Source organism: Tamandua tetradactyla, chromosome 19 (assembly GCF_023851605.1).
Source record: "Tamandua tetradactyla isolate mTamTet1 chromosome 19, mTamTet1.pri, whole genome shotgun sequence".
NCBI lineage: Eukaryota > Metazoa > Chordata > Mammalia > Pilosa > Myrmecophagidae > Tamandua > Tamandua tetradactyla.
In genome coordinates, this window is record NC_135345.1 from 53,772,688 (window position 1) to 53,788,633 (window position 15,946).

Below are 15,946 nucleotides of genomic sequence, written 5' to 3' on the forward strand. Positions count from 1 at the left end.
CTGGGATCAGGATGCCCACACTCCAGTTCTGGCTGCATCATTGAGAGGAATCTCCTTAACCTCTCTCTGAACCTTAGTTTTCTCTTCAATAAGATGGGGATTCTCTGCCTTTGCAGTGAGGTTCAAATGAGGTTATCTATTTGTCATCACCACAGCTAATGTTTATAGCACACTTAGGATGTTCCAGGTACTGACTAAGTGCCTCATATATACTATATTTAATTTCCACCCCATGAGGTAGGTATGATCATTGAGAGCTCTGATTTCAGGCTGAGATTAAGTCATTAATCTAGCCAAGATTTCACACCTAGTAAGGAATGAACCAGGGTTTAAACTCAGATCTGAGTGGCTTCAGAAGCCATGTTTTTAATCATTATAAGCTATAGCTTTTAACTGCTTCCATTACAGGGCTCTGCCGTGACTCTTCACTGTCATCATTTCTCCCTGGGAATGCCATGTCCAAACATAAAGCTCTACTATTGTCAAATGGCCCCAAGGTTGTATGTGTACACAATCGTTCAAGAAAATTCCATGATACCACTCTCCAAGCATGCCCAAATGGCTAGACTCCATCAGAGGACATTTATTTCATAACGAGCAACTCACAAGCCCATATGCATTCTTGTATCACATCTATGCCATTGTTTTGCCTAAAGCTATTAGTTTATGGTTTTAACAACTAGCTTCAGTTTTATTGTTTCCTGAGGACACATTAAATAATGATAACACGTGCTTATTTAAGAAAAATGTCCTATGACTTGTTCAGGGTCACAGTTCGTTACCAATGGGGCTGAGTCATTTTGGTAAACTTTTATGCCTTCATTTTCTGCATTTCTCTATTCTATATCATGCCTTCACGTCCATAAAATGGGAGGATTTGGACTGGATCATCCCTAGAGTCTCCTTCAGCTCTAAAAAAGTATGGCTCTTTAGTCTTTACTAACTAAATAAAATGTCGGATTTGGTCTTCTTCCTAATGGGAGGAGATGGGTAAGAAAGAGGAAGGAAGTAGGAGCTGCAGTGTCAAGGCAACAAGAAAAGGCACCATGTACCTAAGAGGCTGAAGAATGACTCTGGGGAGGAAAATCCGGGACAGAAAGCCAGGAGAGAAGGGCAGGCATTGGTAAAGAAGGAACCCCTCATGGAAGCAGAGCTGCATGGGAGGTGTGGCCCTCACCCACTGAGAAGTGGCTCAGGCCTCTCTTCACAGACCTCATGCTGAGTCAACCCTTCCCAGCTCAGGTAAGTCACTCACCTGCCATTTCAGTAAGGGAGGGAGGAAAAATAGAGGAATTGTGTAGTTTCAGCAATTCTATTTTTCTTGATTTCAGCCCATATATTGTCACCATGGATGAAGTTTGGTTATTAGCATATTTCATCAAATCAAAGACTCCATCTATTATAAGATGCAGTATTATTTTATACTACCAAGAAAGAAAAACACTTCTCATGATCCTTGTATGGTGCCATCAATTCTAAAATGCACTCTACTTTCAGAGATACTAAAAAAGTATGTCTTAGAATTGATGCCTTATTAGGACTACTGGTATTACTAATGCAAAAATCCAGAATTTAAGGGTTTCCTGTATACCAGGCACTGTGTTAAGTTCTTTACATAAACTTAATCAATGTTTACGCAGTGTAAGGTATGTCTTATTATCCTCATTTAGGGATGAGGTAAAGCTCAGAGAGGTTAAGTAATTTGTCAGAGGTTGCCCAGCTGGCAGAGATCAAATATGAATCTGAGTCAGCCTGACTCCTGAGATTGTGCCTTTAATCACGAAGTTATCCCCGCTCCAACCTTCCAGCAATGGGCCACTGGATTACGGTCATCAGGACAGGTGGACTTACTCATTGTGTTTGGGCCCTGGCCTCCCCTTTCTTATTCTTCTGAGCAGAGGTGCTTATGCAGGAAGAGGGAGGGGAAGAAGTCACAGACACTTCCTTGGCTCAGGGGGGAATCAGAAAGAATGCTCTAACACTGGGTACGCACAAGCTAAAGTCAGGAAGTGGACTTGGATGGGCACCAGGATTCCTGGAGTTGTTTCTGCAGGGAAGCAAGAGAATAAGAGAAGGGGAGTCAGAAAGAAAGAAGGGTCAAGTTGGTACTTCAGCTGGCACAGGGGAAGGCTTACTGGAAGGCTGATGATTATGTTTCAAGGTTCCCAGGACGCACAGGTCCACCTAAAAACCTGAGAGGAGATCTAGTGGTTGTGCATTCATAATTTTGTCTTCTTCTTTTTCTTTTTGAGGAAAAAGCTTCACAAATTCTAAACACTTCAGGTTCCACAAACCTGGATCCCCACTTCCTTCCCCTCTTCAGCTGCCCCACTTTTGCTGTTTATGAAGGTTGGTGCAGTTGAGGGTGGAGGGGTTGTAGAGAAAGCTGGAAGCAAGTGGGGCCCACATGGGTGACAAGGGGGAAGGAGCGATGGTTAAAAAAAGGAAAATGACTAGGAGGAAAGGATGTTTGCTTCTTTGCCCACAAGTGTTATTTGTCCTGCAGAAATGGGTATTTTCTGCCCCGTTCCTTCCAAGACCAACTCCACAGACTGGCAGTGGGAAATTTTCTGTTTAATTTGAAGAGGTTATATTCTCAATATCAATGAGTCCTAAGAGCCTGTTCTCCAAGCAGGGATCTCCAAAGTAAAGACAATCCATGAGGAGCATGGGAAGACTGTAACAGAATTCTTAAATATAATTTTGTCTTATCCTTTAAAAATATCTGCATGTACCTTTTAGAATGGATGTAAAATATAAATACAGAATACGAGTTTACAATTTATAAACAGACAACTATGCATATGATGAGCATACGAACTAATTTCTTTGTTGATATAGTTCTGTGATACAAAAACTTGGGAGATTATTACCAAGTGGAGAAGATATTTCTCCATTCTTTCTAAGTACCTCACTACAAAGCTTCTGGTACGTAAGGTCATCAAAACTCATGAAACTTACATTTCCCTCAACTTGGATAGTGAAATTGAAATAATTGTTTTATTCTTCTTTCTTTTGCTGTTACTTGCCCAGTATCTAGAGATTGCCAAAGCACTATTTGTCAAAACTTACCTTAAGAACTCCTTTGCCTCAGTGGAGTGTGAGGAAGGAAGAAGAGGAAGAGAAGGAACAGGGGAAAAGAGACTCAAGAGGCAAGGCAACCAACTGTAATGCATAGACCTTACTTAGCTCATGATTCAAACAAACTGTAAACAGAAAACTCATGAGATGATTAAGGACAATTTGAACTGACTGGGTATTTGATAATAAGGACAATTTGAACTAACTGGATATTTGATATTAAGAAAATACGGTTTAGTTACTTCTGTTGTGACAATGGTTTTGTGGTTCTATTTTAAAGGGTTTTTATTCTTTAGAGATAGAACTGGAATATTGCCAGATTAAATGATATCATGTCTGAAATTTGCTTCAAAACAATCCGGGAGGATATAGATGAAACAAGATTGGGCAAGAGTTCATAATTGTTGAAAATGGGTATTGTGTACAGGTTTATTTTGCTACTCTCTCTATCCTTGTATTGTTTGAAAATCTCCATTATAAAAAAGTTGGAAAAGAAGAAGAAATAAATAAACCAGGCTTCTGGTTAAAGGAATCTCCACTTTGCCTCTCCTTTACCTGACACATCATCATGTGAGCTAAAGAAAAGCAGATGCATTTGCCAAGCATGGATATGGTATCTTGAAACTTCTGAGTTTGCATTTTAGACCAGACAGTGCACAATTTGAGACTAGAGTTGCTTTACTGCTGGCAAAAGAGAACTTGCTGATTCCCCAGGAGAAACATAAGACTAATGAAACAAGATCATAAGGCTCTTTGGGCATCAAAGAATCATTACAAAGCAACATCTTGATTAGTTAAGCGTAAATGAATTAGGAACATGCGGCTTCAATTTGCTTTGAAATACATTAAATTTAAAAACTTAAGGAAAATTGCCCTGTTAAACATGTCCTGAATGGAAATGCTTCAAAAGACACTGAGAAAGTCATTGACCCTAAATGGGCCCTGGTTTTGCTCCCTGGGACTGGACCTTGTCTCTTTCTGTTGGAAAACGATTTCCCCTCCTCACCCCATTTCATATGTAAACTCTACCTCCTTCCTCCCAGGCCCTAATCCAAACACTACTTCAGATTCTCAAAACATATGGAAAAAAAAATCCAGAGATCAGCCGCATTTTATTTTCCTTTTCAATTTTGATGCAAAAGAAACAAATTCTTTGAGACTCAATTTGTAAAATGTTTACTGGCAAATCCATAAAGCTCATCCTGCTGGTTTAAACTTTGAAAGTGTTGGAAGTAGTTAATACAGTGACAATGAAGTGCAGAGGAAATAGAATCTGAAGTAATCTCCCTGGGTAACTCTTATACATCACCACCACCCTCATTCACGCAGGAAAGGACTCAGCTGCAACTAACTGGACATGCCTTGTGTGGCTCTCCATTTACTACCAAGGTTTTAAAAAGACGCTTCCCCAGGTCATGTAGTTCATGGCTCAACACCTGCCTTGAGTCTGGCTCAAGTCAGTGGGGAAGGAAAAGGAGCTGTTCCGGCTAATGTTGTAGCACAGACTTGTCTTAGAGTAGAGGGAATTGAACTCCAGGGCCTAATGAGTGATGCACGCACTACAGCAAGTGGTCTGGTGGCAGGAGGGTGGAGTCCTTGGACTTAAGTTGCTTGGTGGGTATTCTGAGCCTCTGACTTGTGGAGGTTACCCCACTTCCCAGGGAGGATACAGTGATGGGGCTGCCTCATAACTCCTGCTGATATTGGCAGTTTCTCTGGAGGACCTTATCCTTCCATAGTCCTAAATGATTCAAATTGTGAAACTGGAATCACTCATTTAATTTCTTGACCATGAAACTCCAGTGGGAACAAACCTTCCTCACTTAGAACTACTACCTCTATTTAGAACTATGATCTCTGCAGGAGGCAGATAATAAAGTGTTATTTTTTCCCTTTCCTGATTCTGGCACAGATACTGTATTCCACGTACACACCAAAAATATTTATCTGATTATAAACCAGAAAGAGAGCCGACATTTCCTGACTTTTGAGAAACCACTCAGCTACAGCAGCAGCATTCATTTCAGGGTCTTGTCATCCTCCAGGCGCTGTCTTGTTGAAAACTGCATCTCTAATATGAAAAGCAGTCATTTACTCTAAACAGCAGGGACCCAATTTACTGTGTGCCCACTGAGAACTCAGACTTTACATCGCAAGTATGAATGGTCCACAGCACTTATCAGAATATGACACAAAAGTGAAGAGTATTTCCTAGGGTGATAGGAGGTAGAAAATTTATGGGTGGAGGAAAGGTGACAAAAACTTTTCAATTTTCTATAAATGGCTTTTGTGGATTGAATGTGGGGATGGTATAATGTATCACTGCTACTACCACCACCCGACCAAACTCCAAGATTTTCTCAGGGGGGTTTCGTTAAACCACTTATTTTAAGAAATGCTGCAATAGTCACAGGAGATCATGGGTCAGAGCAACGGCCATCTGAACTATTCAAGTACGGTGATGTTTTCCGCAACATCCAAGATGAGGCCAGCTCACATCATTATGAGCCGGACTCACCCTCTTCCAAAGAAACTAAACCGTGCTCCTATTTTCAAAGTTTGCCATACTTAGGAATTGGCCAAGACATGAGGCAAACTCAATTCAGTTCAACTTAATTCTGAACTGTGCAGAAGCTGGGCATACAATCAGTATCTCCCGAGCTCTCCTAAGAATGCAGCAGCTACAGGAGAGAGAAGTGAAAACTTTCGGTGACACACAGCATGGAGCAAGACACTGAGAGGGGAGTGATGATTTTCAACAGGGAAAGTCATGGTGAGTTGACAACCAAGATGGAGCTAAGAATTCTTAACATGTAGTGCCCATGAAAATCATTGGGGAAGCTTGTTAAGGGTGAAAATCTACGGGCCCACTTCCAGAGAATTCATACTAGGTTTTGGTTAGATAGAGCCCAGGAATCTGTATTTTAAAAAGCACCTAGCTCCAGTTCTGATGTGGCGGTCTTAGGACCCATGCAGCTCTAGGGATTTTCACCTACAAGTGCTGTCATCTGTAGGGCTTCATATAGGCCCAGAAAGATGTGGACGTTGTTGCCATCCTCGTGTCCATGGTACTGAAAATCTATTTCCTGGGCTCCCTTTGGGATCTAGGAAATTCAGAAAGAGAGCTTGTAGAGGGGGAAGAAAGCATTGCATCTAACCTTGCGGTATGCTCTTTGCAGACCCTGAGCGTAATCTTAGACTCCCTGTCCCCCTAATCTATAGATTGGTATTTCACACCTAAAACTCTGATTTCAGACTTCCTGTGTGCAAATCACACTGCTCTGTGTGTGGGTCAAGGATATGTCAATAGAAGGTGCTGCCCAGGGTCAAGAACTATTGGCCAAAGGCCAAACCAGGCAGGCGAAACCGGTCTGTTTGGTTGGGCACAGTATTTCTGTTTTGTCTTGGAATTGAAATGAATTTGAATTCTTTTAAGCATACCATATATATATTTTCTCTGCCATTGGCCATAGGTCTCATCACTTTCTTTTGTCTTATACCAGAATGATTCATATGTTTAAATAATTCTTGTCCAGCTCCCATAGGCATTTGAGTTTGAGACCCCTGAACCACGTGCTAAATTTGAGTCAGTTTACGGGATAAACTCCAGTTTTCTAGCTGGGCCAAAGGGAATGGATCTCAGATGGATAAAGCCTTGGTGTTAGTAAGGAAAATTCAGGAGGATCTCTGTGGCTGGAAGCATAGGATACAGAGCAAGCTTCAGCTAAGGCTGGATCTCTGAATGAAGCATGGGTAGAAAGAGGAGGCTTTGCTTCCTAGTAAATTTTGCCTGCATTCAAGATCCCAACGAGGCAACAGTATGTACAGAAATGTCTTTCCATCTCAGGTATTTGTGACTTGGGGGTAAAATGACCCCAGCAGTCCCACTGAATGTTCTAATTTGTTGTTTTTTCAATGCTTTGGTAAATTTTGGTGACAATCACAATCATATACCTTTTTGTCAATGCTATATAACCAACATGAAATATTTCTTCTCTTTAACCCCTGATTCTGCCAGCTCAAAGAGCCAATTCAAACTCCCACCTTTTTTAGAAGCTTTCCCTGACCAATCTCACAGGAAAGGGAAAGTTCCACCTCCTCTCAACCATTACCTACTCTGATTTTTAAAAATTTCCCCCTTCTGCCTTGGATCACTGTGTTAGTTTACAAGATGCCAAAATGTGATATGCCAGAAACAGAACAGCTTTTAAAAGAGGGAATTTAACAAGTTACAAGTTTACAGTTCTAAGGCTGTGAAAATGTCCAAATTAAAGCATTGAGGGAAAGATACCCTAACTCCAAAGTAGGGCCAATGAAGTTCTGGGTTTCTCTTTCAGCTGAGAGGGTACGCGGCAACATCTGTTAGCTTTCTCTCCTCATTTCATGAGGCTTTCCCTGAGGCATTTTCCTTCCGGTTCAAGGGTTTCTGGCTGCGTGGGGTCTGTTGGTTCTGGTGGCTCGAAAGCGTTTTCCAAAATGGTTCCCTCTTCAAGGACTCCAGTAAGCAACCCTACCTTGAATAGGTGGAGACACAGCTCCATAGAAACTATCAAAAGTTACCACCCACAATTGGATGAGTCATATCTCCATGTAAACAATAAAAAAGATACTACCCAGCAATATTGAATACAGATTAAAGGACATGGCTTTTCTGGGGTACACAACAGATTTAAACAGGCACAATCACTGTTTATATTTCTTATATTTATACATTTCATCTTCTCCATTAGATTGCCAAATCCTTGAGGGTGAGTATTGTACTTAATTTCTTACTGCCTATATTCCTTAAAGCACCACCACAGCACCCAAGCTGTGCCATTAATTCAGACATCGGTTGTCACCATCAACATCAGGGAAAAGCTACATAGAATTCTCCCCTGATCCATACCCAGCCACTGAAAGCTTCTCAGAAAGTTCCATCAAGTTAGCTTGGGAACACTGTCTTGGTAATTTCCTGGTATCATGCATTCTGGGTTGCTTCACACTTTGGAAAGAAAGATCTTCTTGGGTCTAGTCAATAGAAAAGTTGCCTTTGAACCATACACTTGTAAGAAAAAAGAAAAAAGAAAGTTCTTAAGCTATTATGAAAAGCCTTGCTTCCGTTAGGCCATAAAACTAAAAGTGCCCAAATGGAAAATCCTCAGTAGCAACTAACAAGGATAGCAGATGGAGGGAGAAGGCTATGGCACTGGATTTCAGAGACACCAACTTCAGCATCCATCAAGTGAAAGAAAGGAGACTTTCCACAATTCCTGTTAGCTCTGCCATCATACATTTTTCTAGGAAAGCTTCCACAGTGTCATTATTTTCCCTGAGATGCTTGCTATTCTGGCTTAAGCCCGATACTTTCTCTTTGAACCTTATTATCTAAGGTAGACCAGACTTACACTTCAATTGGCTAGAACCAGATAACCCTGAAATGCAGAGTACTCAAAATGAATGTTCTGACTTTAAGAAACTAGTTCCTTTTTTCTTTCCTCTATCAACATTAATTGAGCATCTACTGTGCAAGGAATTAAATGAATTGGTTAGTCTAGCTAATTACAAAAGAGGAGTTGGTTATCACCATATATTCATGTGTGGTATCACGAGAATGACTAACCAAGCTTTTCTAGCCTGGATTTATGAACTATTTATAGTCCCTGTTTTAATTTACCTGCTGACTCTAAGTTACATGTAAGCCAACTCTTGCTATTTTTACTTCTCTGTTTAGTTAGAAGAAATAGATTTTTTTGAAAATGCCCTTAACACTGAAGCATACACAGCAACACTTTTTATATGATTGCTAGAAGTGCCTCACGTAAGTCTGCAAACCTTTTTCAAAGCTTACTAACAAAATGAGCCAGAAAAATATCACTGTAGAGATTGGGATGAGTAATTTCCTCTCATAAAATGGACATAGATTTTGTAGGAAAATGTCCTTATTCTTTAGAGATACATGGTGAAGTATTTAGAGGTAAAATGCCATGATGATTGTAAATTTACTCCAAACCGTATTTGCAAAAAAAAGAAATATATAGAGCAAATTCGGCAAAATGTTAATCATTAACTCTAGATGAGGGAGATAATGAGTATTCATTTCACAGTTCTTTCTTTTTCCACATGTTTTAAAATTATCAAAAGTTAGAGTTAAATAGAATGGATATATACTTTTTCCACATGGGGATATATTTCCCCTGTTCTCAGATATAGAAGCTGATTGTTTCAATAAAGGAATGATGTCTGCTCACAATTAAAAATGCTCCATAGGAGCTACAGATTTGTGCATGCAAGCTCTGATCTCAATTGCTCTTTGGTTCTATTTATGGAAGGGAGGAAAGATACATCTATTAAGGAAACAGCAGAGTGCAAAAAAAAAGAAGAAAAAGAAAAGCAGCATTGGCACAGAAGCAGGGAAAAATGCCTTGTTAGGAAAGTACCGCATCCAGTAAGATGGGTTTTTATAAGTCACAGATAGCTAAGTATGCTGCTTTCAGCTGCTGGCAGGGTGTCTGGTTCCAGCGCATCTAGTATACGTAGAAATGATTCCTCTAATCAGACACACCACCCGGGGAACCAACCCAGGTCCCACCCCCAACACACACGACAAACAAACACCGACAGGCACGGTAGAGGGAACTCACAGTTCTGAATACAGGAAATGCAGGTTGCCCACATTGTCAATGTAGTTAGCAGGACTGAGCCAAGGTAAGACCAGTAACAGGAGCGCCTTCATTTTCTGTGCCGTGTGCTGCTTTCTTCCTGGCCACCTTCTCTCGGTCAGCTGCAGGGGCTCGGACCAGCCTACAAGCCCCTTTAATTAAACCTGGCCATGTCCCCTAAATCAATAGATCATAACGAATCTGACTTAGAGTCCTGAGATTAAGCCACGCTGATAAAGCAAAGGACCATAAGAAGATTACACCCTCTGATTCTCAGACTGAGAGATGTGAGAATGGAGGAACCCACCATGGTTAGCAAGAGGACTGAGGCTGAGAGCAGGCAGGCTGATGCCCAAGAAGGGACCTGCCTCCTCCTGCAGAATGCAGACTGGTTCTTGGGAAGCAGCTGGTACATTTACATCACTGGCCGGGAGCAGATGGGCTGGAAGCTAAATTGCATTGGAAGAGGGCATGAGAATGGCACATTCAGACCCCATGGTGTGAATAAGCAAATAATTAAAAGCTGTCCTACAGCTTGCTAGAGCAAAACACGGTAAGAAATTAGCATCTTTGGAACAGAGCCTAGAGTCTGAGCTTAAAGTGAGCCTTCAGCTGTTGTGAAACAGCAGTGGTTTAGGTATGAACCAACGCTGCCTCTCCTGAGTGTTGCATGTATATTTAGAATATGCATGTAAGACATTTTTATCTATCACTGTCTTGGCCAGACTTTCATATGTAAGAGAAGGATGGCTTCCTCACTAATTTTGAAAATTGGCCCAATACAAGAATAAGTTATGCCATTCGCCTTGAGAATAACAAAGAGACCTGTTCAGATTTCTGTTCTGTGAGAAAAGGCATCACCCTATTCTTTTTTCTGCCTGAGTAAAAATGAATCAAACTCTGGCACCAGCTTCATCACCCTGGGCATTTCATTTATGCTCTCAGGCTTCAGTCACCTCATCTTTGAAATGGATTTTATAATGCCTTACCTGCCAGCCCTAATATCTCTGAGTCCAGCTCTGCCATTTGTCCTAATATTAGGTCTTCCTTTACCTGCCTAAGCTCTGGAATGCCATAGAAGCCCTGAAAACTACCCCCTTCAACCTCATGTCCAAAAAAGATTAAAATCCATTTTTTCAAATAAAGGCCTAAATCTTAACAGAAATGGCTCAAAGGTATATTACGATAATGACAACCAAACTAGACTTTATGGGAAAAAGATCAGAGAAAAGTCTATGGGATAAGACCAACTGCAATGAACAGCATAGTAAGTAGGAATTCAGTATCAGAGATCTTTATTTATCTGCAGCAGAGCTAAAGGAATTTAAATTCAGTAGACCAAATGTGCAGATTTAACTTCTGTAGTTTACATCAGAGATAAGCAATCCTGATGAAATATGACATGCACAATTTTTTTTTGAGGCCCAAATTTGAATTCCATTCCCTTTAAGTTTGGGGAACAGGAGCAAGCCAGAGCTGATGAAGAGCAAATTAAAAGGACATCAGCTTGGAGTTTAGGTGCCTGGTCAGACAGACCTCGCTTTGAATGTCAACTGTGTCACATATAGCTGTGTGACCCTGGGCATGCTGCTTAACCTCTCTGGAACTCTGTTTCCTCCTCTGTAAAAGAAAGACAATTATAATAGTTTTGAAGCATGAGGATAGAATGAAATAATGTTTATAAAGGCCTCAATGAGTGTAAGCTATTGTTATAAATAACTATTATTATTAATAGTGAATGAGCCCAGTTCACAGCTCAGCACATACCTTTAAGAGGCTTTGTTACTGTCTGATCCCTGCTTTCTTCTTGTACTATTAGGGAAATTATATGTGATAGTCATTCCTGAATGTGGACTTTCACAAAGTCGCTCCTGAATGTACACATTCCCTTGAACGTCCAGTATCATACCTGAGAAGCAGCATGTGGACTTTATATGAGTATTGAAATGTGTTTCTGATAATCCTGGACATGTCAGATTGCCTCCTCAAGCCTCTATAAAAAAAGAAGCCATATCTACCCATTTATCTCCTTGCATGTCAAGAGGGCAAAGTTAATTAGTGGATGTGAATGCAATATAAAAACAAATATGTTGTTTTTTGTTATTGCTTTTTTGCACCTGTTGTAACCACTGCTGACTACCTTTCTAATATCTTATCTTCTCTTCTTTCTTATAAAGAACCCAGATTTTGTTCATGGTGGTAACGTATCTAGCTTTCCTTACAGACAATGGCCATATGACACGATTCTGATCAATGAGGTATAAGCAGAAATTGCTGGGTAAGAAAGGCCAAAAAACTCTTTAAAAGGTGGCAGTCTCAGATTGCGCATTATATTTTGCCTTTACTCCTGGTTCTTCCTGACTTATTCTTCCTGGTAGGAACTTTGATGTGATGCTGGAGATTGAACATCCATCTTGAAATCATGAGGTTGAAAGCTAAACTATAAAGGAGTCTGACTCTTAGAAAGCATCAAGGCAGCATCATATTAGTCCTGGACTTCTTACCCCTCTACATGGTTAAACCAGCTTACTGTTCTGTATCTTAAGATATAATCTTAATTAATATAATTCCTTGGGTACAAAATCTTACCCTCAAATAGCCATGGGTTGTTCTTTAGCTTCCTTATCACAGCTCTAATCCTAACTTCCTCTCCCCTTGCACCCATGTTTTGCCTAAGTCTTATTTGCACTTAGATGCCATCTCAGACATTACCCATTCCCTTCTGTTTTCTTATCTCATTTCCCTTCATTAACAGGGAATACCTTGCACAAGGTGGGTCTTCGTCTCCAATTTCCTCCTCCCACAATACCTGGAACATGGTAGATGCTCAATAAATATTTGTTGAATGAAAGAGAATTTGGCACAGAGAGTCAGTTTTGGGAAACAATCTTTCTTGATCAGAGGCAAGACAGCAAAAAAAGACTTACAATTTCACAAAAGCCAGGGTAGGAATTGTATATTTCTACAGATGGATAATAAATGTCCAGGAAGAAAAGAAATAGTTAGGGAAGATTTCTGGGAATGGATGATCACGAGAATGTTGATTCTTAAAAGAACTGCCTAGAGCATAATCTGATGGAAACTCAATGGTTTCCTCAAAAAATAATGCAGCAAGACGGCCTCATTTCTTCCATAATCAGGAAAGCTAGAAGAGGCTTTGATCTAGATGGGGGCGAGAAAAAAGCTGGGCTCAAGTTTAGAAAGTCACATTATGGATATGTGTCAAAGTACAATTATCATAGGAAATGCTTAGCCAGGCTGAAGACTTGCAACTTACCTACCCTTTTGCAAAGGGTACTTCTTTCCTATATTTCCTCTCCTTGCAGTTAAATTCTTCCTTGCCTGCTAGGCAGCTAATGGGGTCTGAGCTGAACTCAACATATTACAGATAAGGGCCACCTGATGGAAGTAAAGGTCACAGGGAGGTTCCAGGGTAAGTTCTGGGAGAAGAAACTCCCAGGACCTTGGGTACTAAGTTAATCAAGACAGTGACCCCAGGGAGCCCTTGACCAGGCAAGTCTTGAGCCAACTGCATCACATTTCCACTCAAGGCTGTTTTCTAAACATTGAACAATGATCTCTTTATTCATGCCAGTAAATACTTAGGGAGGGTCAGCTTTATCATCTCCCATTTTTACAAAATAGAGAAACTGAAGTGTAAATTGACTAGTTCTATGGAACAGTCCTATCATTTCTAAAAGGACCCAAATTCATGGCTTGTATAGATTTTTCTTTCATTTAGGGCCTGGCCTATTGCAGATCCTTGATAAATATTATATATATAAGTGCTGATATTACACAATGAAGACAGTCTTAGACCTTAGATAACTCTCACTCAGGGTCCAGGAAGAAAAAGCTTTGCCTCCACATTTGATGGGCACGTGATCTGGTCAAAAGCGATGCCTCCAACAGGCCTTCTGCAGCATCCTCACTGCAGTATTGCCCAGTGCTTGGGGAGGAAAGCTGCTATTGGGCTTGGCAAGCCTATCACCCTCGTGGGAACTCTGCAATAGACCAATGAGGTGGGAGCCTGTGAGCAGAGATCTGAAAAGGCAGACGTCAGTAGAATGAACCAGAAGATCCCAAACAATAGCTCACATGCTCAGGTTTACTCCCATAGGAGAGTGCTCTAATCTGAAATCAGAAACAGTTGTCCAAGTAGTCAGCAGTAAGGTCAGTCCTAAATGGAAGAGTATGTTTTACTTAAGGATTTACATTCAACTCAGGATTTGAAGTAGTTGGATCACACTGTTTACAAATGACGTGCATTCTGGAGAAAACAGATGGCATTTGTTTAAGGACGTGATGCTGCCTGCACCCCTCCCACCCCCACTCACATCTACTATATTAGCCTGGCCCTATCAATAGGCCATCAACAGAGAGCTTGGCTAAGGAGAAAATATTTCTCCAACTCAAGTTCTTTTCTAGAAGGATAATGGAAACATTTTAAAGGTGCTGCATTTCTGAAGGAGTTATGCATTCATGAACCAACTGAAATAAATCCCCATTTAGAGTCAAAGAGTTAGAGAGAAAACTAACTGGAGTTTCCTATGAGAACCAGGAGTGCTAGCTCTCTAAGATTCACTGAAAGGGATTATGTGGATCCCTATTGACCAGGTGATTTTCAGCCAGAATTATAGTTATGTCCTCTGTACTAAGTAAATCCTCAGCCTGCCTGCTTTACAGTCATTCAAATATAAATAAGTTCAATAAAATAAAATTAAGTATTTTTTTAAAAACTCACCACATTTTTCAATACGGAAGTGGAGATGCAAAATTTACAAATAAAAGCTATCTCCCGCCATGTATGTATGATGATACTCCCATACAAGCAGCCCCCAACCTGGAAGCCAAATACAGAAATGTAAGGAAAACACTAGCCTTCGCGTACACTCTTAGTTTTCTCAGTTGAAAAGACTCCAAAGGTATTAACTCCTTAAATGCCGAATATCTCTTTTGAGGGGAGGCTGGTTGCAGATCCAAGGCCCAAGAAGGCTCCTGAATCAGGCTCCAGGTTAGCCCCAATTCTTAACCCCTGCCAATAAATGCCCTGGGGACGAGAGTGGAGGGAGTATATATTGAGCACTTAGTGACTAATATATACAGCATATTTTTGGAAATGTTGGTTTTAACCTACTTAGGAAGCTGAGGTGTGGAGAAGTTCAAGAGCAGGTGCCAAGGCCCAACACCTCACTTACGTGGGAGGTTTCCTCTCCACAGAGGGCTGCTCATAGGTGCCTGTGAAGGACTGGGAGGCCACAGATCAAAGAGTGACCTAATTTCAGTTAGTTTTGGGTTCTTTCCACGTTGTTGTGTTTCAAAAGTGTATATCATTATCAGCTGATAATGATATCTGATGTAAATCAGGCCTTTATCCTGGGCTTCCTTGAGGTATGTGGTTTACACAGGTTGTATGGGCAGGTGAATGGAACTCCCACCTCCCCAGGTGCGCCATGTGTGATCTCTCTCTGAGACCCCAGAGGGCTCCAATGGCCTCGTCCCAGCCCTTCTGCTTCCCCACTTTGTTCCAACTTCATCCTCAGATCCATGTCTCATCTTATCCCTATTTTTAGGGATATTTTTGACCTAAGCTTTTGAGGTAAAGGAATAAGAGCTGCTGTGTGTTCACTTCCCATCCAGAGAGCACCTCCATTTCTTTCCCTCTCTCTCTCTCCTCTCTCTCCCACAAAACTCCTGTGCCGAGCAGAATCATAGCTCTAAAGACATTCATGTCCTAATACTCAGAACCTGTCACCTACATAGCAAAGGAGACTTTGCAGATGTGATTAAGTTGAGTATCTTGAGCTGGAGATAATAGAGGATTATCTGGGTGGGTCTGATATAATTCCAAGAGTCCCATAAGAGGGAGACAGGAATGTCAGAGCCAGAAAAGATGGTGTGATGAGGGAAGCAGAGGTCAGAAAGAAAGAGAAATTTGAAAATGCTATTCTGCTGGCTTTGAAGATGGAAGAAGGGCTCACAAGCCAAGGAGGACAGGTAGCCTCTAGAGGCTGGAAAAGGCAAGGGAACATTATGCCCTGGAGTCTCCAGAAGAGAATACATTCATGATGACATCTTAAGTTCAGTCCCATAAGATCCATTTATGAGTTCTGACCTCCAGAACTCTGCAATGGGAAACGACTACAGCTCCCAAATACAAGTGTATAAATGCAAAACATCAGGAGCATGGGAACGTGATGTGTGTGGAGGGAGTTCTACAGGAC

General features: G+C 41.0%; 1 protein-coding gene across 3 annotated transcripts in view; it reads right to left on the reverse strand.

The window, feature by feature from the left end:
• LNX1 (ligand of numb-protein X 1) overlaps positions 1-15,946 on the reverse strand; it is a 219,026-nt gene that overhangs the window by 90,657 nt on the left and 112,423 nt on the right. Inside the window, exon 1 of one of the 3 annotated variants that reach the window (XM_077136862.1) lies at positions 9,705-10,950. The exons of the other annotated variants lie outside the window; for them this stretch is intronic. Coding sequence (XP_076992977.1) covers positions 9,705-9,796 — 92 coding nt within the window. The 5' untranslated portion in view covers positions 9,797-10,950. Of the gene's footprint in view, positions 1-9,704; positions 10,951-15,946 lie in introns of those variants that run through there. 3 annotated transcript variants of the gene reach the window in all.